Consider the following 25,287-nt stretch of genomic DNA (forward strand, 5'->3'; position numbering starts at 1 on the left):
TACTGAAAGTACTTTTGGGAATCCCAAATGCCTTCTCTTCTAGAGAATGTTTTGCGAGATGATAATTTTTGGCCATGTTTGTCATCCCACTAAAATATTTCTAAAAACATAAATAACATACTTTGTGTACTTCAGAAAATTGAAAGAGAACTAAAGAGATTCAATACCTTATCTCTATTAAAAATGCATCATCTAATTTAACCCAAACTTCAAAATAGAAAGACTACAGTAGAATGAAAATTCCATAGATGAGATTCTTATGGGAAAATGAATTTCTAGTTCTTAGGTATTTTCTGACCATATTGCTCCATATTTATTATTTATTAAATATATAATTCGATATTATTTTCATTATTATTTAATACACCTAATACAGAGAATTCGGCTATTGGACTATTGGGGTTCTTGGAAATTTCATCTTCTGATACAGATGGTACGAAAGATTGAGTGTAGTTTATTTCGTACAATTCATACAAGGGATACCATCTAGAAATTTCTTTTTTGAATGGATCCCTATCACGTTATAGTATTTTCTAATTTGAGGATGGGGTGTAGATGAGTCCTCTTTTGCCCCTAAAAGAGGCATGCACATCTCCCTCATTCCTATTTATACGCCAGGTAACGTGAGCATATAAAAAAATGCACCATTACTCACGAGTGTTTATTTATGTGGAAATGCTCAGACCAGGAGTCTTTTAAAGAACACTAGGTGCTGTTGTGGGGTTTATTCAGGTTTCCATTTGTTGGAACGGTCACAGGTCTGGAGCAATATCACCTCTGGCAGCACATCCTGACCTGTACTTTATAGGAGTCACAGTCTCACTTCTCAGCTGGAAGATGACATGAGCAAAACCTTACGGAACTGAGAAGGCCACCCTTTACCAAGTCTATTTTATGCCAGTAGGTTTTACAACCAATACCTCCTTTATAGTACTAAGTGGAACAAGGCAAACAGTAACAAAGAGAATCTGAGTTTGCCTTTTCGTTTAAATGCACAATAACAATAACGGCTAGCTAGGGGCTTCTTTGTATTTCTGATAATGGGCTCCTAATGGTGTCCCATAATTCCTCATAAACTAGCTTGGCTTCATAATTCCACTTAAGATGAATGGCTTTTTGCTTTGTGTTTTTAAGACAAGCTGGTAAACTGTTAATGTTTACAAATCCTTCTTTGCTATAAATGAAACCTAAATGAAAGGTCTTTGGAACTGTTAATTGTAACAGAGTATAAGCCGATCGGCAGTAAAGGGCGCCGCTGCGGCTAGGGACCATCTACCTAATTTGTTCTTTTATTCTGATCATTGCAATCAGACTTCAGCCTGGTCATCAATCTGTCACGAAGCCCGGAGAGTAGAAGCATAATGCGACACTATGAATGACTGTAATTTTTATATATTAGGCATGAAAGGACTATTTGCAGAAACACATTAATGAAATCCCCAAGAAGTTCGATCTATGGGTTTACAGGTTTTACAAGATGGCTGCGAAATTAACTTTCACAACTGAAAGCAGTCAGTTGTATTTGCAGAGACAACATACGGCAAAGAATACACATGAACTGATAATCACAATCACGCTCCTGTCCAGCTCCTCAAAATTAAAATGGAACCAGAAGAAGACAGAAGACCCATCAGTACACTCGTACAACACACATAAAACATGTAAAGTAAACACGACAGGAGAAAACATCAAATGTGAAATGCTGCAGAAAGTGAGTGCAGAAAAATTGCCAGCATCAAAACAAAAATGAGGATGTTTCTACAAACTCGATCATGAGCAGCATTTATAAAACCCCAGCTGACCTGCTTTCTTATCCTAGAAGTGTTATTTTCATTAGTCACCAAGTTGCTTCAAATGCATGCTTCCAGAGCCTGAAACTAATTTTCTTCCTCCTACATAAGACATAAAATTCCTACGATCTTGGTAATAGAAAGAAATCATTTTTCCCTAGGTCTCAGCTACCACCATCTCTTTGCTTTATGACAAATGGATGACAGTGCATCCTCCTGGCTTCTCTTCAGCTCAGTCTTCTTACTACATCCTGATCTGCCCCAGAATGCTAACCAAGTTAGTTCAGTTCCATGCCCAGCCACTTTTGCAGTGGCTTTCAGTAAAAGTCCAGAATTGATGGCCTTCCAGGCAATGGGGTCCAGCTCCAGCTCCAGCTCCATCTCTGGTGGCTTCATTTCAGGTCCCCAAACATTCAATTCTCCTGCCATGGGGCCATCTCACATGCTATTCCCTTGGAGCTGAGAACTTCCTGACCTAGCTAAACTCTCCCCAATCGTGTCTTCTTCTTCAAGTCTTTCGTAACCCTCAGATTGGGCCTGATCCCTATTGCATGCTATCAAAGCACCCAATGCCTCTTTCTTTCAGTGGACTTAACACAGGTTTAATCACGCATCCATCGCACATTTACATGAATAGCATCTATTCCCCTAACAGGCTGTAATTCCAAAAAGACAAAGACCACATGGTTATGTCCTTACCAGGGCAGCCCTAGTGCCTAGCAGAGTGCCTGCACACACTCGGCTACAAGAACTATTTGCTAAATGAATACTGAAAGAGGCCAGGTTATTCTCTATATGTAACTAGAAAGGCCTAGACAGTAACACTCTTCGTTTGTTGAGGGTGCTGGATGGTACACGATCCACTGTACTGTTGTAATGTTCAACTACTATCATCTGTATCCAGAAGAGCCTTGGAAGTCTCCAGTTAGGACATGCCTGTACCGAGTCGCAAAGATATCCTTTTAGACATCCTTCCTTCGCCTCGCTGACGACCACACAGGGGATGTAGTTTTGACGTTCTCGATAACTGATATCATCACTGCCTAACAGAGTCCCCTCTGACACCAAGACTGTCTGCTTAACAACTTGTGATGGTAAACACTGCTCTCACTTTGCTTTATGGCCCAAGAATTTTTAAATGAAGCTTTTATAACAAGGATGTAATTGAAGGCACGGTACTTAGCTGGGTACCCAGGCTGATTTTACACATTTGCCTGAGAGAAAAACGCCGTGCACCATTTCATCATTTATAAAGCCGGAGAGGAGGTTATTACATTGGGGCTCCAGCAGATAAACGCAGGGAAGGTAGATTATCTTTCTGCTCGGCAAAGTCAGCTTGAGGGTAAAAGTGCTCCAGTGTGGCAGGGCACAGTCTTCCCAATCTGGGAATGTCAAAAAATGTCTCTTGGCAGAACATAGGCAGATGTGAGCAGAATTGCTTCTGAACTTCCAAAAAGTTTCAGCAGCAGCCAAGGGGTCCATCAGTGATCAGAGAACCCCCTGAGCCTCCCCAAATTCATAAGACAAACACCCGTCTTGGCCCAGTGCATTAGCGAGTTCTCAGAATTGGCGCTTGGATGGCCTCAGTGGGGACATCAGGCCGGGCGAGACCTGGCTCTGCTACTGAGATCTCTAGCAGGTGCTGCCAGTGCTTGGAAAACCCTAGCACACAACACCCCAAGTCTGGCACCAAAGCAGCGAGACTGGGGGAACTGCACGGCAATAACCATAAAAACCCAGTTTTGATGAGCTTGAAGGTAAGTTTCCGTAGGTAGCCAAAAAAAGTCATGTGCTCTGAGGCAGCCTAGTGGAAACATAAAGCTTTCACAACCTTAGCATCATTCAAATTTTAAGAGAGCCGTTGGCAGAAAAAGTGGTTCAGAAAATATAACTTTCCCCAGTAAAGACTTTTCCTTAAAGTATTAATTGCCTTAGGTCCCAAGTATTATCACTAGGGTACTCGCCCAAGGTCTACACTTCTGGGAAGAAAAAAGTGTGTGTGTGTGTGTGGCGTGGGGGAAGGCTATGGAGTTTACAGGGTGGTAACAGCAACATAAATATTAACGTTGAGAAGGGGGAAGAGCCTCTATAGTAAGAAAGATATGGGTTCAAGTCCTATCATTTCCCAGTCCTGTGACTTTGGGCAATTCATCAAGTGTGTCTGTATGTCTGTTTCTTGGTTCCTCATTCCTCAGGGACAGGAGATCCTGCTGCATGAGTGTAAGGCATCAGAGGATATAATGGGTATGAAGTGGCCCACAGAAATGTACTCTCCTCTTTAACAGAAGTAACGAAGAGGGCAGATACAAACTTGTTCTCTCTCTCTCTCTCTGTCTCTCTCTCTCACATTCCCTCCTGGACTCACCAGAACCAGGAATTTGTACCAACAAGAATTTAGTCAGAAGTGCTTGGGAAGAAGCTGACTCCCCTCCCTCCAACTCTCTGTTCCCAGCTCCCAGCTCTGCTCCATGGGCCCCTCCCCAAGGCAGGGGTATTCCTGCTCCCCCTTCCCCCAACCCTGACCACTCAAAGGAAAGCAAGCCCAGCGCTCCCCTCTGGAGTTGCCTTCCCAGTTCCCAATTCCCAGCCTAGCCAGAGGGGTGCCCTTGCTTCTAGCCACCAGCATTAAGCATATCCAGGGGCCAAGCCAAGATCCTGGCCCAGGCCACGTGTCCTGGGGTTAATGAGCTGGCTTGGCCTTACTCTGCCCGCTCACCCTCTGCAGAGGAAGAAGTATATAGACTCATGTGAGCCTCTGGTCCCAGTCTTACTCTTCAATCCGCCTCATCACTAACAAATCTCATCCTCGACTTACTTCTGGCTCAAACTAGGAGGTAGGACAAATGATTGGGCTCCTTGACACCTATACGAATATTACTACTTTGGATTAAACAAGGTGAAGTCACCAACAGACAACGGCACTTCCTGAAACTGTTCACTACAAAATGAGAACAGAATCCAAGCAGGACTGGTGGTATCCTGAGATGTGGAGGAAAGGAGGGTGATCAGGGACTCAGCAGAGAACATGCTCCCAAGAAAATGAGAACCCCACAAAGTAAGGCCTAAGTGGATCATCAACTGCCCAGGCAGACAGTTGGCAGAGTAGGGGTGGATATGGAGGAAAATTATAGGAGCCCGGGGAGGCCCTGAGAGCCAGCCACTGGCCATGCTTGCAGACCTCAACCTGCACTGCACTTACAGGAGGATCTGTTAAAAATACAGAAGCTCAGGCCGCCTCCCGGATCAATGACATCAAAATCTTGGGAGTGGAACTCTAGCATCAGTATTATTTAAAGCTTGCTCAGTGATTCCAATGTGCAGCCACTGTTGAGGATAAGTGTTCTAGGCTCTCTCAGCCCACTAAGTTTAGAGAGGAAGAGAAAAAAAAATCGTAGATAAAATGACACGACCCTTGTTCGGGTGAGAACACCTTTCCTCTCTTATATAATGTAGGTTAATCACTCTTCCTTCCACATAATTAACCGCTGCACTTGGTAACTGATGTTTACCGCTGCATTAATGACATAATCCGCTAGTGTTTAAATTATAGCAAGAGCTAACATTTATGGAGAACTTACTATGTGCCAGGCACATGTTCATTTCGCCTGTATTAACTAATACAAGCCTCAAAACAACTCTCCAAGGTTGGTCTCTTATGATTGCTTCCATTTTTCAGATGAGAAAACTGAGGGACGGAAAAGTTACTACTACTATTAGTGAGCAAAACTAGGGTTTAATCAAACAATCTAGATCTAGAGCTTCCTTTTTTCATTAAGCAGACTCTCGAGTAATCTCTTTTGCTTTCATTTACTATCTCTGTGGTAAGCACTGAGATTTTAACACCAAACAAGCAATGGTCCTTGTCTTAAAGACCTTATAGATGTGTGTGTGTGTGCGCGCACGCGTGCATGCGTGCAGTAACCTCCTTGATGATAAGGACTGTCCTTTATTTATTTATTCTCCAGACACTGCGCTGGCCACTGTGTATGGGGCACCAAGTGATTTCATGACTTTACAAAGGGAATGAACAGAGAAGGCAAAAGAAGGGCCACGAGAGAGAAGGAAGGAGGGGTGTGTGTATGGGGTGATCTCACCCTTTAGATGAGGGGGAACAGTGGAGTCACATCTGCCAAACTGCAGAAAGGAACACATCTCCCACTTACAACCCCAACCTTCAGTTCATATCAAACATGAGAAGAATGAAACAAACTGCCAGAACAAGCAATAATTCACATGCCACAGTACTTAAAAATCCCTAAAGATCACATCATTATTGCTGGCAGTGCCTTTACCCAAGCAGACACTAATAAGGGCTTTCATAAAAAAGGATACCTTTCCAGCACAAACATGGCCACAAAAAGGCTGCCTGGTTTACAACTCTAACACTAGAAATGAACTCCCTACTAAAAATCAAGCAGTCACTTGGGGGCCAGAAAAAATGTTGATAGGGACCTTTTACTTCCAAATGGTGTCCCCGCCATGTGCAGGCATCTGGGCTCATGTCAATATGTTACTTTTCTCTCTCCAGATGACTAACTCCTCCATTTAAATAACTATTTATTTCACCATCCAAGGTGTTATGACTAATTACTTTAGCTCCTCTTCAAAGTAGTAAGCGAGACATGTAGATGTTCCTTGAGGAAATCTGGATTTGGTTGCCACCTCCTGAATTACTGAGTTACCGCACCAACAACACTAGACTTCAGAACTTTGTCTCACAGCCAAGTCAATCAGAGAGCTGAAGCACCCTCCATCGAAATGCAAGTAGACTACGAGAATGCACATATTTGATATACCAAAAGCAATCTGTTTATTTCAATGTGTCTATTCTGGGCCAGGCTTCAGGATATGGGAAAGTATTTTACCTTTTATTTTACCATTTTCAACTCTAGTTTTTAATAATTAATCATCATCAAAGCTACTGTTATTTTAACAAATTTTATAGAGTGCTACAAAGTTTGCTCCATAGAGCTTTCTTATACAGATTCTCACTTGAAGTTCATAGCAAACCAATCGGATATAAATATTTGCATTCGATGGACAAAATACATTTGTCTAAAGGAACAAGCCAATAAATGGCAACTCAGAGTTTTAGCACAGAACTTTTCACCCCAAAACCCCAACGTTTTCCAATGGCTTTCAACATACCGATTTCATAATCAAAGGGAATCTAAGCATCTGTAGAAGGTTCTGGGATCCAAAGCTCTTTCTCAGAGAGCTGTTATAAGCATTAAATAGGATCATTATGGAGAACGTTTGGCAGAACTGGCAGCAGGCTTGGCACGTGACCAAGGTCCGTAACTATCACCTATTGTTTTTTATTATAGTTCTTATTCAAAGAGAATTAGACACTGGAACTCTCTTTTCAGAAGATTTGGGATTTTACCTGTCTGAACTTAAAGTTTAGGGGGAGTAAGACATCTTTCACCTTATAGCTCAAAATACAGAGGAACCCAAGCTTCTGGTCGATTTCCATTAAAAAGACAAAAACAAAAAAATAGGGGAGTCAAGCTACCAAGTTCAGATGTGGACCTAAACATTCATTTCTTTTCCTGAAAAATTTAGGAACTGTCTTTGTATCAGATGGTTGCTTGCACTTCTAAGCTATCTGAGGCTTACTCCTATACAGGTATATGTTGGAGATATTGCAGATTTGGTTCAAGACCATGATTCAAAAGCAAGTCATATAAATTTTTGTGGTTTTCCAGTGCAAATAAAAGTTATGTTAGCATTATACTGTATGTAGTCTATTAAGTGTAAAACAGCATTATGTCTAAAACATAATATACATACCGCAATTTAAAAATACTTTTTTGTTAAAAAATGCTAACCATCCTCTGAGCCTTCAGTGAGTCATAATCTTTCTGCTGGTGGAGTGCCTTGCCTTCACGTTGATGAAAATGCAATATCAGCAAAACGCTGTAAAACAAGGTATGCCTGTAATAGGTTCAGTTTTTTTAAAAAATAGAACTAGTGCCTGGCAGCTGCCTTTGGAGAATGTCTAAAAATAGAAATAATTCATTCAAACCTCATTAGAATGGTGTTCAAGGGTGCCAAACTACCAGAGAAAACAATGTAAAAAGTAGAATAAGACCCCATTAATACGGACTGAGAAATCCCAGAAACTGAATTATCAAGGAGTCAGAACTGGTTATTGCTTCAGAGATACAATTTTATCTCATTATACGTGGTTCACACTAGTAGTGCGATTTTAGGAGTGTCCCTCATCAAATCCATTTATATGCTACATGAGAGTTCTCTGTTATAACCAAAGGACTAATATCAAATGAATGCTATATGAAATCGGTTGATAATTCCCAATTGAAACACACAAATTAAGCAAATCCCTCTTGTTGCAATGTTATCTGTAGTACTGATGTGCCTAGTTAATGCTTTCTAAAGTAAAGTAAGTCCTGCCTTACTTCAATTCTGGACAAACCCCAAATCAAAATCAGCAAGATATAATATAATCAGCTCTACTTATCATTTTATATACAGCTAACTAGGAATGTGCACGCACATCAAAATCATATAACTTAATACATTTTCAGAGAACACAAACGGCTAAGAAAAACAGAATCTGCTGTACAAATGTGCCCAGGAGAGTCAATGCATAAGTACGTTTCGCAGCTCCCACAAAGCCTCAAACAGGAAGATGCTAATAATTTTCTCAAAAGACACCTGGGTAGGCATAATAGCAACTACTATGCCTTTTACCATAATACATTTGGATGCTTACTCGCTGCACTTTAAAAGGCAGGAAGGATAAAATATTTCTATGATGGACATTTTCCCACGGTCTCTGTCTCCTAATCCCCCACTTACACAAGAGTTGCACCCCTGAAAAATACCACCGTTGGCCAAACAGAATTACCAAGATCAAGGTGTTAAATAAAAAGCGGGTACTGGATGAATCAGAAAAAACTTCACATAAATCAATAAATTAAGTTTCTTCCTAGTTGCTGTCACATCGTGTAAAAATAATCGAATGGATTTCGACCAGATAGGAAATTCTGTCCAAACTGGTCTGTCTTTATATTTACGCCATGTAGTATACAGGACATGTGCTTTGGGAGTATAAGTCAGAGGCACACTCAAAAGACAGGCAGACATCATCCAGAATAAACCAAAAAACAAAAGCTCTGGGCTTCAGATGGTACTGACATACCATATATATATACTATTAACAAAGAAAACAAACAGTAGTTTTAGTGTAAACCCTAAATATATGAGAGAATCACAAGCTTCTTCTTGTATGGGCAACTCCGTACAGCAGCGTCAAGATTCGTGCAGTTAAAGATGGTTAATCATTCTCTGACACAACACCTAGACGGCCAGAGAGAAAAAAGATTTGGAAAGAGACAATAACAAACCTCTAAAATAAAACCTGCATTGATGACTTTAAATTTTTGCCCTGGGAACAGCACAGAGCTGAGATTTGGGGGGCAAATTCTCCTACAACTGCTAAAGGGAATTTCATTGATCTTTGAGTTTTTCTAAGCAGCTGCCACTGATTTCGAGTTCAAAGACATTTGCACATACTCTTACCTTTGTTTACTTCCTGTCTAAGTGAATGTTCTACTAAATTGGTACTTGTTTCACAAATCACTGCAGTGTCTTGGAACAAACACCATATAGGCTCTTTAAAAGGGCCGAGACGAAGCTGGAATACCTAGAAAAAGGGCCAAGGTCAGCGCTGAGCTCTCCACTATACCACTGAATTAATATTGCTCTTCTAGAATGTTCCAGACTCAATCCTCTTCTCTTCTCACCCTCAACACCTTTTGTTTGATCTCAAAAGCTCTCCTAATCTCAGCTGACACATGCATACGCACTAATGATTTCTACATATTCTTTTCTAGTCCTGACTTTTCCCCTGAGCTTTAAATTCACACGTCCAAATATCTACAGAACATTTAGAAGTTTTGCCAGCTTCTCATACTCATTACCTCCGGAGTAGCCTTTGCTCCCGTGGTCTTCATTTCATTGCTCACATCCACCTCGTCATCCTGGGCTGCTGCTTTTCTCTTACATCCCATATCCAATCAGTCACCAAGTTCTGCTGATTTTACTTGCCAAATATGTCTTGAACCTGTTATTGCTCTAGTTGTTATTGCTCCTATTGTGCTAATCTACCCTTCTTGTTAGAGATACTGAACCAGAATTCTAAATGGGTTTCGAGCTCTGAATCGTTCTATATCGCCAACCCTCATTTTTCTCCTCTTCCAAATTATCCTCTACACAACTGTTAGAGACATCCATTTAAATTGCATGTAAATCTTTATGCCTTATCTTAGAATCCAGTTGACTAAACGTCGATTGGCCAGGGATTAGGGGACTTTATAGGCACGGGATTGATAGTTATTATTAGTAGTAGTTATTCCTATCAGCCTGTGAATAACCCAAATAGCTCTCACTGCCCTCCTCCCCCAGTTTACTGACATTAAGATATTATAGTGGACTTGATCAGCTGATAACCATAAAGCAGCATTTCTCAACCTCAGCACTGACATTTTGAGCCAGATAATTTTTTGTCCTGGGGGACTGTCCTGCTTATTATAGAATGTTGTACAACATTTCTAGTTTCTACCCACTAGATGCCACCCCATGTATTTACCAAGTGTCTTCACTGCCACCCAGCGTATTTACCAAGTGTCTTCAGACATGGCTGCGTGTCCCCTAGCGGGGTAAAATCCTCTGTCCCCTCCCTCCTCCTCTCCCTAAGAACTACGCCATTAAAAAGGTTAATAAATGATTGTTTAAATCTTTACCCCATTCACTCACTATTGTTACCTAACCACACCATTTATTCAATACTCTTTATAGCCTTTTCATAAAAAAGGGGAAGCAAAAGGAAAAAAAAACTATTCAAATCTACAAAATAATTACAGGTACAGAGCTGAAAAGAACTTAGAATAGGATCAAAGGATTTAATTATGGGCAAAAAGAATAAGAACACAATTTTAAGTTATAAGGAAATAGCGCTTCTGGTACCAGCATAATTGACAAAAAGAATAAGAACACAATTTTAAGTTATAAGGAAATAGCGCTTCTGGTACCAGCATAATCGACGAAGTCCCTAAAGCACTTACATACACATGATAATAACTGGACTAGCGAAAGAGACTTCGCTCTCACTCTTCTTTAATAGAATACTCAACTTTTCTGATTCAGTACTCATCTAAGAACATAGACCCTCGAGATATATTCTTGCTGCTGAAATACTGGCTGCAACATTTATTGGCCCATGTAATCTTGGGGAATTCATATTTTAAAAAAGCTCCATGCCTCAGCTTCTGCACCTGTAAAATGGACATAATACCTTGAGAGGTTCTCGGTGAAGATTAAATTAGATCATACTTAATGTAGGGACTTCATTTTAGCATTTTACGTAAATTAAGTACACAATGATTATTAACTTTTATGAGCAGTATTTGTATTCTATTCAGAAGGACCTTTTCGACTAGTTCATCTGAAGGAGGGATGAAGGGTGGGGAGAGGAGAGTTGCCAGTTGCTTCTCATCTTGGGATGTAAAGTGCTTTATGTATAGCATTCTCCCAGGAGGTCTAATCAGCTAAAGCATCTACTTGATTACACTCCAGGGAGACCATGGCCAGGAAAAACAAGACGACTGGATTGGAAGTCACGGAACCAGAATTCTTGGCCTGGTAGATTCCAAAGACCTATAGGATCATGATCAACCACTTAACCTCTCAGAAGTTCTTATAAAATGACAGGTCTCTCATCTGTCCTTTTAGGGAGATTTAGACTTCCTAATATTTTCTCTGAGACTGTAACAATTAAATTCTAAACTAAAACGATAGGTTCTAAACTATCGTTTAGTGATGTACTAAGGCAAAGTACTTAGTTACCGTCCTTGAAGTGCAATGATTTAATTAAAGAAGATGTTCACGTGGTCACGTTCAAAGAACTCAAAGTCTCCTAATTATGTAATGCATTGCCAATTATTACATAGTCTTCTGTAATGTCCACTAAAAGGAAATTTGAATTACAGGCCATTTCCAGACAGGAGATATACTGAAAACACCTGATAGCCTATAAATTCAATGTTGTACATCCACAAATCTGTTCCAAAATTGCGTCTGAACATTAAAAATGACTCTGACCTTCGCTTAATGGTAAGTTGTATGAAATCAATTGGCTGTTAAAATAGTTTAATTGGAACATATGTATTTTAATTTTTGTGTGTGTATGGAAAAAAGTCTTCTTAATCAACTCAAAACATTCTGAAATTACACTTCTAGGTAATGTAGTGAAAGAATTAAACTTATAACTGGATGAAACCAAGGATGTGGAAAATGTGAGAAGGATGATATTCAAACAGCAGCAACTGGAAGGGAATAAATTAAGAATCGTATTAGTTTACTGCAATTATCCTGAAAAGCAGTATAAGAAGGAAGTTTTAACAACCTACCACCACTCCCTGGTACAAACTCATGGGATCTCCAACTCAAAAATCGTTACAGGGGCTTTTTGGTGGGTGTTTGGCAGATGAGTATAATTACTATTTCTTTTTTCTTCCTTCCCTCCTATCTCCTCCCTCCCTTTCTTCCTTCCTATGGAGTAGGAGCCCTTGTTCCACATTGCCAGTAAGACCAGTCAAAAGTAAAAAAATAATATAAAATAAAAAGATCTACATCAATGATAGCAAATGTATTTTTCATAAAAAAAAAAAAGATTCCTTGGGATGGTTAAAAAAATAACAAGATTAATTTAGGTCACGATAAGTAAAAGGGAAGAAAGAAAAAAATAGAGAAAGGAGAGTCCAATTCGAAGAGTCACAAATAGAAACTTCATACACTCAAAATGAAATATTTATCATTTTAAAATTATATACATACTAAAATTTTTGTATGTTTCTTGATATTTCATCTACCTGACCTGCTCCATCTTCTCCTATCTCCCAATGACAAAACACTACTACTACTGAAGGAAAACATTCAAAGGCCAACCCTTTTCAAAACTTACCATTCCCAAAACCTTTGAGGGCAGGCTACAGTTCTGAGGATACATTTGTAATGTTCATGGGGAACGGTACAGAGAAGGTGCTTAATGAATACTGCAGGATGAGCAAATGAGTTAGCAAAGGAGAGCATAAAAAATAAATGAGAAAACATTAAATTTTGTTCACTTAGAGGATCTGAAGGAGAGAAAGGGGGAGAGAGGAAGGAAAACATAGACATGCGAAGAATAGCAAGGGCAAGAATAATCAAGAAACATACATACAGGTGTGCTGAAACACACAGAAACTAATCTATCAACTATCACAGATAGACCCTAGGAAGGATATAATAGAGACAGAGATAAGTCAGAAGAAAAAATAGCCAAATAATCCAAAAAAGTCTCTTCATCCACCATCTACTAAGATAAAAGCATTTTGGTGAGAAACTTTACTAAAACATTCACAGACACAGATATATCCAGATATTCTTGGCAATAAAACACTTTGTTAAGGCCTCTGAAAGCACTACTACTTTAAGATTTTCAAAGTCCTGTTGTTTTTTTCAGAGCTACAGGTATAAATGAAAATACAGCCCTTTAAAAGCATGTTAGACTCAGTGGAGCCCTGTCAGAAAGTTATCCTCAATGAATCAACAGACTCACAAGCTTCAGTTTAATGTCCTTCTTTGACCATCTCAAGAATCTTATACTTCTGATATAACCATCTTTCTTAGATGAAGTTTACATATCCAGCTAGACACATGCTTTTCTAAAATCCAATTCATTAATATTGTGGTAAGCACACAGAGAGGTTTCTTATAACTCAGTCCTACTCAATACATATTTCCTGAGCCATAATTCAGGTTAAGACACACATGTGAGGTCTAGAGAGAAGCTGGTGGTGGGATACAAAGAGAAGAGGAACAAGACATGGACCTCAACTTTGAAGAATTTATATTCTAGTATTCTCAGGTCCTATACTAGTGCCTGTTTCTAATACTCCTTCGCTGACAGACTATCAGGTTCTTCCTTTCAAATCAAGACCATAGAGCCTTAATATCTTTCCACTGACTTCAGTTAAGTATTTGCACAACCAAGCTCCAGAAACAGCCACTTACAAGAGATGCAGTGATGAGTAAGATGGCCAGTCCTTAATGATTTTACAGTACAAAGGCAAGAGAAAGCAAATTATAGCTTTAATGTAGGATGGAAGGCTAAGAGAAAGAGGGGGTTAAAGAAAGGAAAAATCACATGTACCTTTGAGGGGAGGAGGTGGGAAGGTGAAATGCAGAGAAGTGGAGAGAAAGACTTCCTAGCCAGCCCTGGATGAATGAGTCATCAAGAACTCCTCCTGCTTTCTCAGTGTCTATAAATAATCCCAGGTGCTGCCATTCCATTTAATTACTAAGCCTCTCCAGATGGAGAAAAATAATTAAGCAGTCTGTTCCACCAACACGATATAAAGAATGGGGTAGCAACCTGCAAAACATTTCAGTTTTTAAGTTTGCTTTCAACTATAAGGGCAGAAATGAAGAGGGGGCAAGTGATTGAGCAGCACAGATCTTAGGGAACACCAAATGCCTACAGTTAGATTCTGGGTAGAAATTTAAATAAAAAAAAAAAATACTGGTACAAAGGGGCTCAAACTCTCCCAGAAGTAAAACTGCTAACATTTAATGAAGAAACCTCAGTAGAGTTGTTGAAGATAGGTTGTCAAAAAGAAATAAATCAGAATGCAATTTATTTATTTCTTAACTATATAAGAAATATGCCACTGACTGGGCCTCCGGATGTAGACATGATAAAAAATTTTATATCTTTGTGTCTGATTCAAATATTCAGAAGCGATTACACCCAAATACGTCTAACGAGAAAGTTGAAAAAAAAAATCACAAAAGTAAAGTTTCTAAACGTAGACATTCTTAAAGAATTGTGCATTTATCATCCCAAAGTTCAATGGCATCAGGATATACAAATTTCAGGTATTCAAATAACAATGGCAACTGAGTCAAAATGAATAAGACATTCTCCTCCAAATCATAAATTCAATGATAATCAGATGCTCCTTGAAAAAACACAACAATCATATCCATAAAATCATAATAATCAAAACTACAAAAAGTTTGGGGTCACCAAACTTCTATAACATTAAGATGGTTGTTTGGTTAGAAGATATTTCAATTCTGGTAGAAAAAATGGAGAGAAGTATTCATGAGGAATGGTGAAGAAAAGGTTGAAAAACAAAACAAATCAGGACCCCATTCAGAGAGTGATGATGGAAGATTCTTGGTCTGAAACAATACAGGCCTAGTTAAAGGTAAACTCACTCTGAATTTTGGGTATTCTTTAATCCATAAATTGAAATCAGAAATAATTAAATCTTTTTTTTTCAGTTATTTTTAAAGCAAAGTATCCTTCTACAAATTGCCTAATCATTCCACTGTCATTTCAAATTTCCTGTAAACATAGGTTTTATGTTTTTTTAACACTTTAAACAGATAACCCATGCAGCGTATTATTATCGAATAAAATACTTTAAAAGAACAATTTAATGACTTTTGTTATTTTACATTTTTATAGGAAATCAGGCTACCAGTAAAGAACAGTGGAGGATCTACTATAACGAACAAAAAATAATTGTTTCAATTTTTGTACTTATATAAATTAGCTGAACAAGCATTTAATTATCCTGTTTAGTGGTCTAATAACAAATATCTACATTTCCTATCTTAATTAAAGGATTTACTTGAAGATCCTTTAAAATCAAACTTCACCCTTTCCCCTATACCTGCCAGAGGGCTGCTGGTCCAAAGGTGTCTGTAAACTAGAAATCAGGTGTTCTTTCCTCCAGACACATTAACATGTTTTGAAAAGTTGTAATAAATATTTCAATCGGCCGTGGCTGTGAAGTGAATGCACCTCCTATAGCTTGTGTGGGCCCAAATGCACACAACCATGTATGGCTGCCATGGTTTGCTATCTTCCACACATGGAGGTGGTCTTTCCTTCCTTCACTGGTGTTCACACAAAGCACTCAGGAAAGACCTAGCTCACTATCTTTCAGCACTGACACTGACTTTCAACTCTGTCTGTAACCAAAAAGATTTCAGCTACCACTCAAAGTTACTGGGGTCTAGGTTGGGATCATGTTGACATGAAGGCAAAAAAACAAAAAACAAAAAAAAAACATTGCCCGAAGACCGTGCTGCAACAGGAATGCAAACCCCCTCCAAAGTAGACAGACAGCCCTAACTCAGATCCTGATTACTGCTACATCATCTGGACCCCTTACATAAAATCTTCCATATTTAACTAAAGAAAAGAATTGTAAACACTGTGTGAGTTCAACAATCATGCCAGTGAGCCACAACAGGACCACCTGCAAGCAGCCTCTAGTCTAGACCAACATATGGTTTCTAGGTCACCCATGTGCCCCCTGGGTTTGTGCTTGTTTCAGTTTTAGAAACATGAACTTCATCATAACTAACCACAACAAAGGCAGTGAAAGGGCCAAAATTACCTGTAATCAGAGGCAAATGATGAGAAAGAAAAAGGAAACAAGATAATGGAAAACTGAGAGTGTAAGGAAATTATTCTAGTGCATGGAGTAAGTCAGCATCAGGGCCACAACATCTACGTGAGGCTTAGCCTTGCCCAGACATGAGCTCATGGCACATTCACATCATGTCCCTCCAGATAATGAATATGTGGGTTTATGAGCGGCAGTTCTGAGCACAGCCCCTTCACAAGCGGAAGAGCTTCTCCACTCCCCTCTTCCTAGCCATTATCACGTGGACTGCGGGGTCCTAATAGACATGAGCTGAATACATTTATTATATTTAATGGGGCAACTGGTAGCATTTCCAGCATGGAATCAGTGCCGAAAGGATGTAAATACTTCTTCAGTACCGAAATGTAAGATGCCAGGTTTGAATTTGGAAATGTATATCAAGATTTAACTGACTACTTGGGGGAGAGATATCAAACTCTCAAATTTAACATACATATAGTAAGATTCAAAATACAAAGATCTCAAAATATGGGCCCTAACTAGACTTCCAAATTAAAATAACAATAATAAAATTTTCCTTTCCATTGCATGCCACATTAAATTGTGAACTCAAATATATATAAGCGCATATGTGAACTTACAAAGAAAACAAAGGAGCAGCTCAACACACCCACTATCTAAAAAAAGTTCTGTTCTATTTTATTTTATCTACCCTCTATTTTGTGTCTAGAGGATAGCAAGCCCAAATTTAGAGAAGAGCTTACCAGATGAAATACACATTACATTTCTTTGTATGTGAGCTAATAGTCATGTACCAGAAATCTTTTAAAAATTCAAAATCTAGATTTCACTGAGGTGTTTTGCTAGTTTGTACACCAACATGCCTCGCTTGCCTAAGACTCTAATTGGTCTTATATTTAACAAGAGTTTATAGAGCTGGAAAAACAGAAAGCCTTTCGGTAGAGCATGCTGTGAACTAGTCCTTCCAGTACTCATAAAAATATTTTTAAAATTTATTTTCCTATGAAAAAGGTGACCCATAAATTAGGACCTGGTTGGGTTGGGCATGCGTGGGCATGGCAGAGAAGGGGTTAGATTTGATGGCAGGACTATAGGAACAGAGGTCAGCTACATGAAAGTAGGATGGCAAGATGACAAAAAGAGAAAAATGAGGCATTAAACATGTAAGTGGGCATTGTTTAAGAATGGTTCAGGTGACCCCAGCATTGCCAAAAGCGAACCAATCACGGTTCAGAAGCAGAAGGGGTTCAGACAGAACCCAAGCGAGCTGCCAAGAGTACGGTGCCAGAACAGGCTTTTGTTGATGCAAAGAAGACAGGTACTCCGGGCGGTGATGGTGGTGGTGGCGGGGGCGGGGAGGAGAGTTCCATCCCATAGCAACAGAAGTGGATGGATAGGGATACATATTATTTGGCATTTACCAAGTGTCTACTATGTGTCAGGACCAATACCAGGGACTTCATTTAACGACTACTATAATATTGATAATGTAGCAGTTGCTATCCCTATTTCAGATAGATACTGAGGCTGGAAAGTTTAAATAATGACATCATTATGTTAAGAAGACCAGGTGGGATTTAAAAGCAAATATTTTTTAATCTAGCGAATAAGCTCTTAAAACACTATACTTTTCTGTGGTTCATGAAAGTCATCAGAGAAAAGAGATGTGTGTGGGAATAATAGGAACAATGGGGACATCAGCCCAATATATGGCATAAACAGATGACTTCCAAAATCTCAGACCATGACCCACAAAAAGAAATACATGTTATAACAGGCCCCAGTACATATATACAGTATGTCTTTCTGTGTATGAATAACTAAAGAAAAGTTCTACAAAAATATTGTTATACACTGATATTTTCTGATTTTCTTTTTGTATTCTAATTCAATATTTTTAAAATGCTGGTCAGGACCCAGTAGAAGGTCAGAACTCACAGACTGATACCAGTGCCATAACCAATACTGATGACTACCATTCTCACTGCTTTTGATGTTTGGGAAGAGTATTAGGCTTTTCAATTTTTCACACATAATCTCCCAATTGAGCCTTTATCCAAGAAAAGGAAAGGGAGACAGAGTAGTTAAGAGGGAGAGATAAGCAGTAGAGAGAATCATCCATCATGTGTCACCCACTCAAAAGGGCAGTGAAAATAACATACTTCAAATAAAAATGGCTCCATCTCGAGGACAAAGGAGCTTGCCCAAAAGGCACAGGCTAAAGGCCCGTGTTGGAGAAGGTTTGATGATGTCTTTCATGTTCCTTTGAGTTGTCAGAAAGACGTCATTTTCCAACAATGACTCACCGGTAAAAGGAACACCTGAATCTAAGGCAAATTTTAAGACTGAGAGACAAGTCACATACCTACTTCTTAGGTTACCTGCCACACAAAGAAGCACCAGATCTCTTCTAGGCTACTTGGTCAAGACACCTGATGATCGACACTAATTTGATGCGACTTGTTAAAAAGTACAGAGAGCATTAACAAGGTTTGGCTTCTAGGTACGGAGTCAACAAATGAGCCAGGAACACTCATTAATGCAAACACATTAAAAAAGAGAGAGGGAAAGGATGGGAAATCATAAATGTACTGACTTGGAAATGGTCTCAATAAAAACTTTAGTTACCATGGAGATTTCCGGGAGGGAAAAGGGGTCTCTTTAGAGAAGTGACTGATGCTATTTATCAATCTACTTGCAAGTAATGTCAAATTTTAAAGTTGCTCCAAAGAAAACCATCTTTTTTTTTTTTACATCAGCCTCTTAATATGCTGAAGGAACCTGTTCAAAATGCTTCAGCAGTAAAGTAACTTAGATGATAAATGTGTTCTTCAATCTGTGCACCAGTCAAGTAGCAATAAAATCAGAATAATTCATGCAAAATTTTTCATTATGTTTCTAAACATACTTATTTACATTTTAAATCACACATTAGACAATATGAAATATCTTTCATTTAGACAGGTGTGAAGTAGAAAACAGATGCATTCATTAAACATAGAACAATTCAGTGAATTAAAAATAAATACTGAGAGAACTCTCTGGTTGAAGTACTTGGGCCACTGTTAACTTACTTGAAAAAATATGGCCATGGCTCCAATTATTCTGTTTTCAGAAATTGCAGTTTGAAAGCTGTCAAAGTCATCTGGATTGTAAAAGAAAATCTGCATCTGTAAAAGAACAATTAAAAATATATTATGAAAATTTTTACACCTTCTCAAAAGTAGAGAGAATAGTACAGTGAACCCAGATTCCCCAGTTACTAAGATTTTGCCAAATGTATTCATCCATCCATTTTTTCTTTGCTAAAGTATTTAAGAGCAAACCCCAGACATCGTATCATAATCATATCATTTTACTTCTAAATACTTTAGCAGGCGTCACTAAAGCACACATCTCATTAACGACAATGCCTTCTTGTCACCCAAAATAAATAATACTGACACCTCCTTATTACCTAATACTCATGTCTTAGTGAAAAGTTCCCTGTTAAGAAGCAAAATTTTAGTGGAGTTAAACACCTTGAAGTAGAGAGCTAAGCCTGTAAGAGTCAGTCTACATGTTAAAACTATAAAAGCTGAAATGGGCACATCTTTATAAATGCCACCCATTCTAATGATGAGAATTTGAAGGGGTCGCTCAGTAGCTTTGAGAAATAGCTTAAATGGAATATTTCACTGAATTCACAAAGAAATAAAATGGTAATGACAATAATAATGCCTTACATTTCACAGTTTGAACAAAGCCATCGCATACATTATTTCACTTAATCCATCTAACAACCCCTGTCATGATACAGCAAAAATTACTACACTGAGTTATAGATGAGGAAATAGTACTTCAGAAAGTTAATGTTAATTTGGCTAAAATTAAACATCAGAAGAAGAGTATAAAATCCAGGTGCTCTCATCCCAACATTAACTACCTTCTCTTCCATTTGGCTAGAATTCCTTATTCAAAAAGCAGAACACAGATAAATCAACTTAAAATCATTATACAGTTTTAATGCTTGAACACTCCTTGATACTTCATATAATTTCAGAGAACAAAAATGGACCACAGAGTATTCTCCTGAAACCATGTATATGATAAAATTAATAGATCTGGGTTCTTTTTCCAGCTTCCTCATTTACTCACGTGTGAGAACTCGGGTAAGCAAGCTCATTTCTGACCATCGACTTCCTCAAGTATAGAATCAAATATCAACCCTTGGTAGGGTGGGTATGGGGACCAAACAAGTGAGTGTAGTCTATAGCGTGTAGCACCATGCTTAGACCTCATCAGTGCTCAACAAACTACCACCACCACCACCACCAACATCCTCATCATCATACTGTAAACTTAACACGTGATAGACATCTTAAAATTCCTAATAAGAATAGGATTTCCCTGAATCTTCTAAACTAAACCTATTCCTTACAGAAAGTCAAATCTCCTATATCATTAGCTTTTCCATGATCTTTTTTTTTCCTACTTTCCAAATGATATGATGCTTTTTTCTGAAAAAGATTAAACAACCACACCTCAGATGGAGTTTGAAGATTTGGTACTGAATGATAAATTCCCAGCAGGGAAAAAAAGTCACAGAGACTAGCTGAGTATGGGTCAAAGGGAGAATGATATAGCCACTATGGAAAACAGTATGGAGGTTCCTCAAAAAAACTAAGAATTGATCTACCAAATGATCCAGCAATCCCTTTACTGGGTATTTACCCGAAAGACTCGAAAATCTATATTTGAAAAAGATATTTGCACACTGATGTTCATAGCAGCATTATTCATGGTAGCCAGGACATGAAAGTAACTGAAGTGTCCTACAAGAGATGATTGGATGAAGAAGCTGTGGTACATATATACAATGGAATATTACTAGGCCATAAGAAGAGATGAAATACTGCCGTTTGCGACAATGTGGATGGACCTTGAGATAACCATGCTAAGCAAAATAAGCCAGACAGAAAAAGTTGAAAACCACATGCTATCACTTATATGTGGGATATAAACCTAAAAGCAACAAACAAACAGAACAAGCAAAGACTCATGGACATGGACAATGGACTAGTGGTTACCGGGTGGGGGGAGGTAGACAGGGTAAAAGGGGTCAAATATGTGGTAACAGAAAGAAATCTAACTATGGGTGGTGAACACGCAATGCAATATATATTATATATATGTAACATATATATGCCTTACTGTTAAATTGTGCACTTGAAACTTACTATAATAAAACTTAATTTAAAAAAATAAAAATAAATAAATAAATGGGGGAGGAGGTAGAATGAATTAACCATGATGTTAAGAAGAAGGTGATATTTCTTTTCTGAAGGGTGAAATCGGGAACCCAAGTCAGGACACTTTCTAGGAAAACTCAGGTACCCAAGTGGATGGAAGAAGGATGGGAAGATTCTTTACTAGGATTCTCTTTCCTAAAGGAAATTACTCTTCTCAGACTGGGAATTCCAACTGAATCTGGCAGCTTCTTACAAATGTGTTTGTTGCCTTTAGATTTGGACAGCTGTAGACATCATGAATTTACATTAGAAAAATCCATTCGATGAGGTGCAGATTAAAAGTTTAACACTGGGTGAACTGCTTTGGGTACATTGTTCCTAACCCAAGAAAGAAACTCCACACAAGTATATTCAGAAAACTACACTTGCCTTTTAAAACCCGGGTCCTGAAATTAAGTAAGTTCACAGGATGTTTTCATATTCTTCAGTGCACAGGCAAGGGCGACATTAATGCATCACCTGAATAGTGTGTGATACAAAACACTTTAAGGCCTCTTCAAGGGCATTTTCATTTACAACTGGGTGAGAAAATTCATTTTTAGAAAATGTCTTTGAGTCATGCCTCCACCCATCAGGATAACAAAATGTCTTACAGAGAGAACAATCAACATAGGTCCGAAATGCCAATTTTCCTTGGTATTTTTCCCAAATTGTCTACTGAATTACATTAACTTTTGAAGCTATCTTAAATGAGAGTAAATAAGTAGATGGAGTTTTGCTGAGTAAATTGGACTTTAAGTTATATTAGTGTTATTGTTGATGAGACAGATTTGGGCAGAGGCTGAAAACCTATTTTCCAAAACCATCTTTGGAAGGTGTTGTGGTGGCTATTAAATATCTTGAGTAGCCCATAAACTTTCTGTATCTGCTGTCAAGAACCATACTCAGAGCCTTCCCTTCAGCATTCCCCAAAGTATGTTCTTTCTAATAATGTGAATCTAAGTGACACTTATGGTATAGCAATCCTCCTGAAGAAACATCACCTGAAGAAAAGAGCTGGAAAACCCAGCGATAAAGAGACCTATTACCTGTCCCATGTAGCATTCACCTACTACCACCAATTATTTACATTTTACTCCATTGACATTCTCTCTCTCTCTTCCCACATGCAATTTTTTTTTTTTTCTGAATCATTTGGTGGTAAGTGGGACAAAATATGCCCCTTTACCTATAAATACTTAAGTGTATCTTTTCTAAGAATATTTTCTTATACAACCACAATATAATTATTAAAATCAGCAAATTTTACTTTGATACAATACTATTTACAGCGCATTTTCAAATTTTGGCTAGTTCCCAAATAAGTCCATCAGAGATTATTATTTTGTTCTCAGTCCAGGAATCTAATCTATGATCAAACTTTGCACTTAGTTGTCATGTCTCTATCCTGACACCTTCCACACGCAACTTTCATCTGAAACAGTCAGTCTTCCTTCGACTTTCTTTCTTCTTTTACTTTGGTAGTGTGAAGTGTACACCCCTGTTATTATGTAGACTTGGGGTCTGTCTCATGGTTTCTCATGATTAGATTAAGATGGTGCATTCTGAGCAGGTTACCACAGTATCAATATTTTGTCTTCACAGTACACATCAGGAAGCACATTCAGTGGGTTTATACAAACAAGAGGAATGTTTAACTTGATCACATGGTTATGGTGATGTCTGCTAGGCTTCTCTACTATAAAGTTATTAATTTTCCTTTTGTAATTAAAAAGTACTTTGCAGGGAGATATTTTAATATATAAATATCTTGTTCCTCATCTAACATTCATCCATTAGTTTTAGTACCCATTGATGATTTTCTAACTCCGCCATTCTTCTATATTCATTAATGGCATTCTAAGTGTAAGAAATAGCCTTCCTTTCTCTAGTTTGTTTTCTCGTTCGTTCGTTCATTCATTCATTCATTCATATCAATAAGGATTCACTTATTTCTGCTTTTACTATATTCAGTGGCTTATAATCCATTACTACCGGTATTTATTTTGATGCTCAAACTGTTTCAGATGTGACCAATAACAGATTCTTCAAACAGATTCCTCTGTCATTCTGCCATGTTCCCATGATTTTTTATTTTTAAATACCTCCTTATTAGCTGACACAGATGTTTTGCACTCATCTTGTATTTTCCCTGCTCCAGTCCTAAAATTGGTCATTTCTTGAGTGAGCTCTGCTTCCTTTCAGTGAGGAATGATATTTAACGTTAACAAGTGTTTTCTAAATATGTTTGAGGTTAGAACAGTTTGGTTCTTCAATAAAACTATATAGCATAAGGCTGTGTGTATCTGTTCAAACCAGGACCCTCTTTACAAGGAAAGGAAAGCTAGATCAACTTTGTATAAATGGACATCCCTCCACCAAGCAGAGTGCCATGAGATATGTAAGTCTCCCCAACGACAGAAACAAACTACATGAAACTCACCTATAAAACCACTGGTAGACTGTTGTACACCAGGGTGCAATCAAGGGACCAGTTTGAAAATATCTTTCAAACCCTTGAGCAAGAGTCACAAGCCTAGATGGATCATTCAATTCTACCTTGTGAAATGGCTGGAATGGAAAATTCTCCAGGCATTTCTCTAGTCAGATTAAGGTGATAGATAATATAGAACATAATAGCACATAACCTGATGTTTGGAAACAATTTTATATGGAGAAAAAGCCCCATCACTGGTCCGGAAGCATGTGCTTAAAATACAGATATGGAAAATGCCTGAATGAAAGGCAACATTGCCAAGTAATGAGAAGGTGATGAAATAGGTACTATGAGCATAGGGTTGACGGCTCTCAATGCTCTACTGTTGTTGAGTACTAACATGATATACACAGAGCCACAACAAAATGTCTACTTAGCTTCCCTTTCTCCTGCCTTATCTTTAAAATGACTATAGTTGCAATTTGATTTGAAAATCTTGTATATGCTTAGTTTCCAATTTGTATCACTCTCAGTGTCAAATAGGATGAATAGAAAACAACAAATCTGAAAACTGAAGCCTTCCACATTTATATTAATGTTATTTTTCAAACATGTAGTGAGTGCCTACTGTATGCCAGGTACTGTACTACCATTCTGTAACACTGACTGAGGTGGGTAACACCATGATCCTCATTTTACATCCAAAGAACCTAAGGATTTCTGAATTTACAAAGTTTTTAATGAAGGAGGGTGGGGTTGGGATAGGAACCTTATCTTTTCAATCCTATTCAAGGTCTTAATCACCATGCTTCCTTTCAAAAGGCAAAAAATTTTGCTTAATGCCTATTATGTATAAGGCACTATGACAGATGAAAACACAGTTTGTGCTTGGGAAGACTAAAATATTAATAATGAGACCAAGTTAATATTTTTTTTTGACTGCCAAAGTTGAATCATAGAGAAATGTATCACAAAAAGTATAAGGCAATAAATGGTTCATGGTCAAGTGAGTCATATATTAAATGAACGCTAAAGTAATACAGACAATGGGCGAGAGGAGACATTTTCTTGAAGGTAGACTTTCTACTGTTTGATGTTAGACAGCTCTCACATCTCTGTGATGAGGGTGGCAAGAGGAAATGATCCCAACACAAGAGTGGAAAATCCAACAGTACCTCTTTGGTGACTTAGAAAGCGCTATATTTTAATTTCCTCTCCAAAAACTTATATTTCCTTAATAGGTACCACCCCTCAACACACACACATACATAGCCTAAAAAAATTCATGATGAATT

The 25,287-nt window shown here is 38.3% G+C and overlaps 1 protein-coding gene across 3 annotated transcripts in view; it reads right to left on the reverse strand.

Annotated features, from left to right (window-relative positions):
* The window catches only part of PTPRG (protein tyrosine phosphatase, receptor type G), a 642,217-nt gene that overhangs the window by 178,134 nt on the left and 438,796 nt on the right, over nt 1–25,287 (reverse strand). For all 3 annotated transcript variants that reach the window (XM_015593756.2, XM_025050798.1, XM_025050799.1), the window contains exon 5: nt 19,360–19,455. In XM_015593756.2, coding sequence (XP_015449242.1) covers nt 19,360–19,455 — 96 coding nt within the window. The remainder of the gene's footprint in view (nt 1–19,359; nt 19,456–25,287) is intronic.

This window comes from Pteropus alecto, unplaced genomic scaffold (genome assembly GCF_000325575.1).
Source record: "Pteropus alecto unplaced genomic scaffold, ASM32557v1 scaffold75, whole genome shotgun sequence".
Classification (NCBI taxonomy): domain Eukaryota; kingdom Metazoa; phylum Chordata; class Mammalia; order Chiroptera; family Pteropodidae; genus Pteropus; species Pteropus alecto.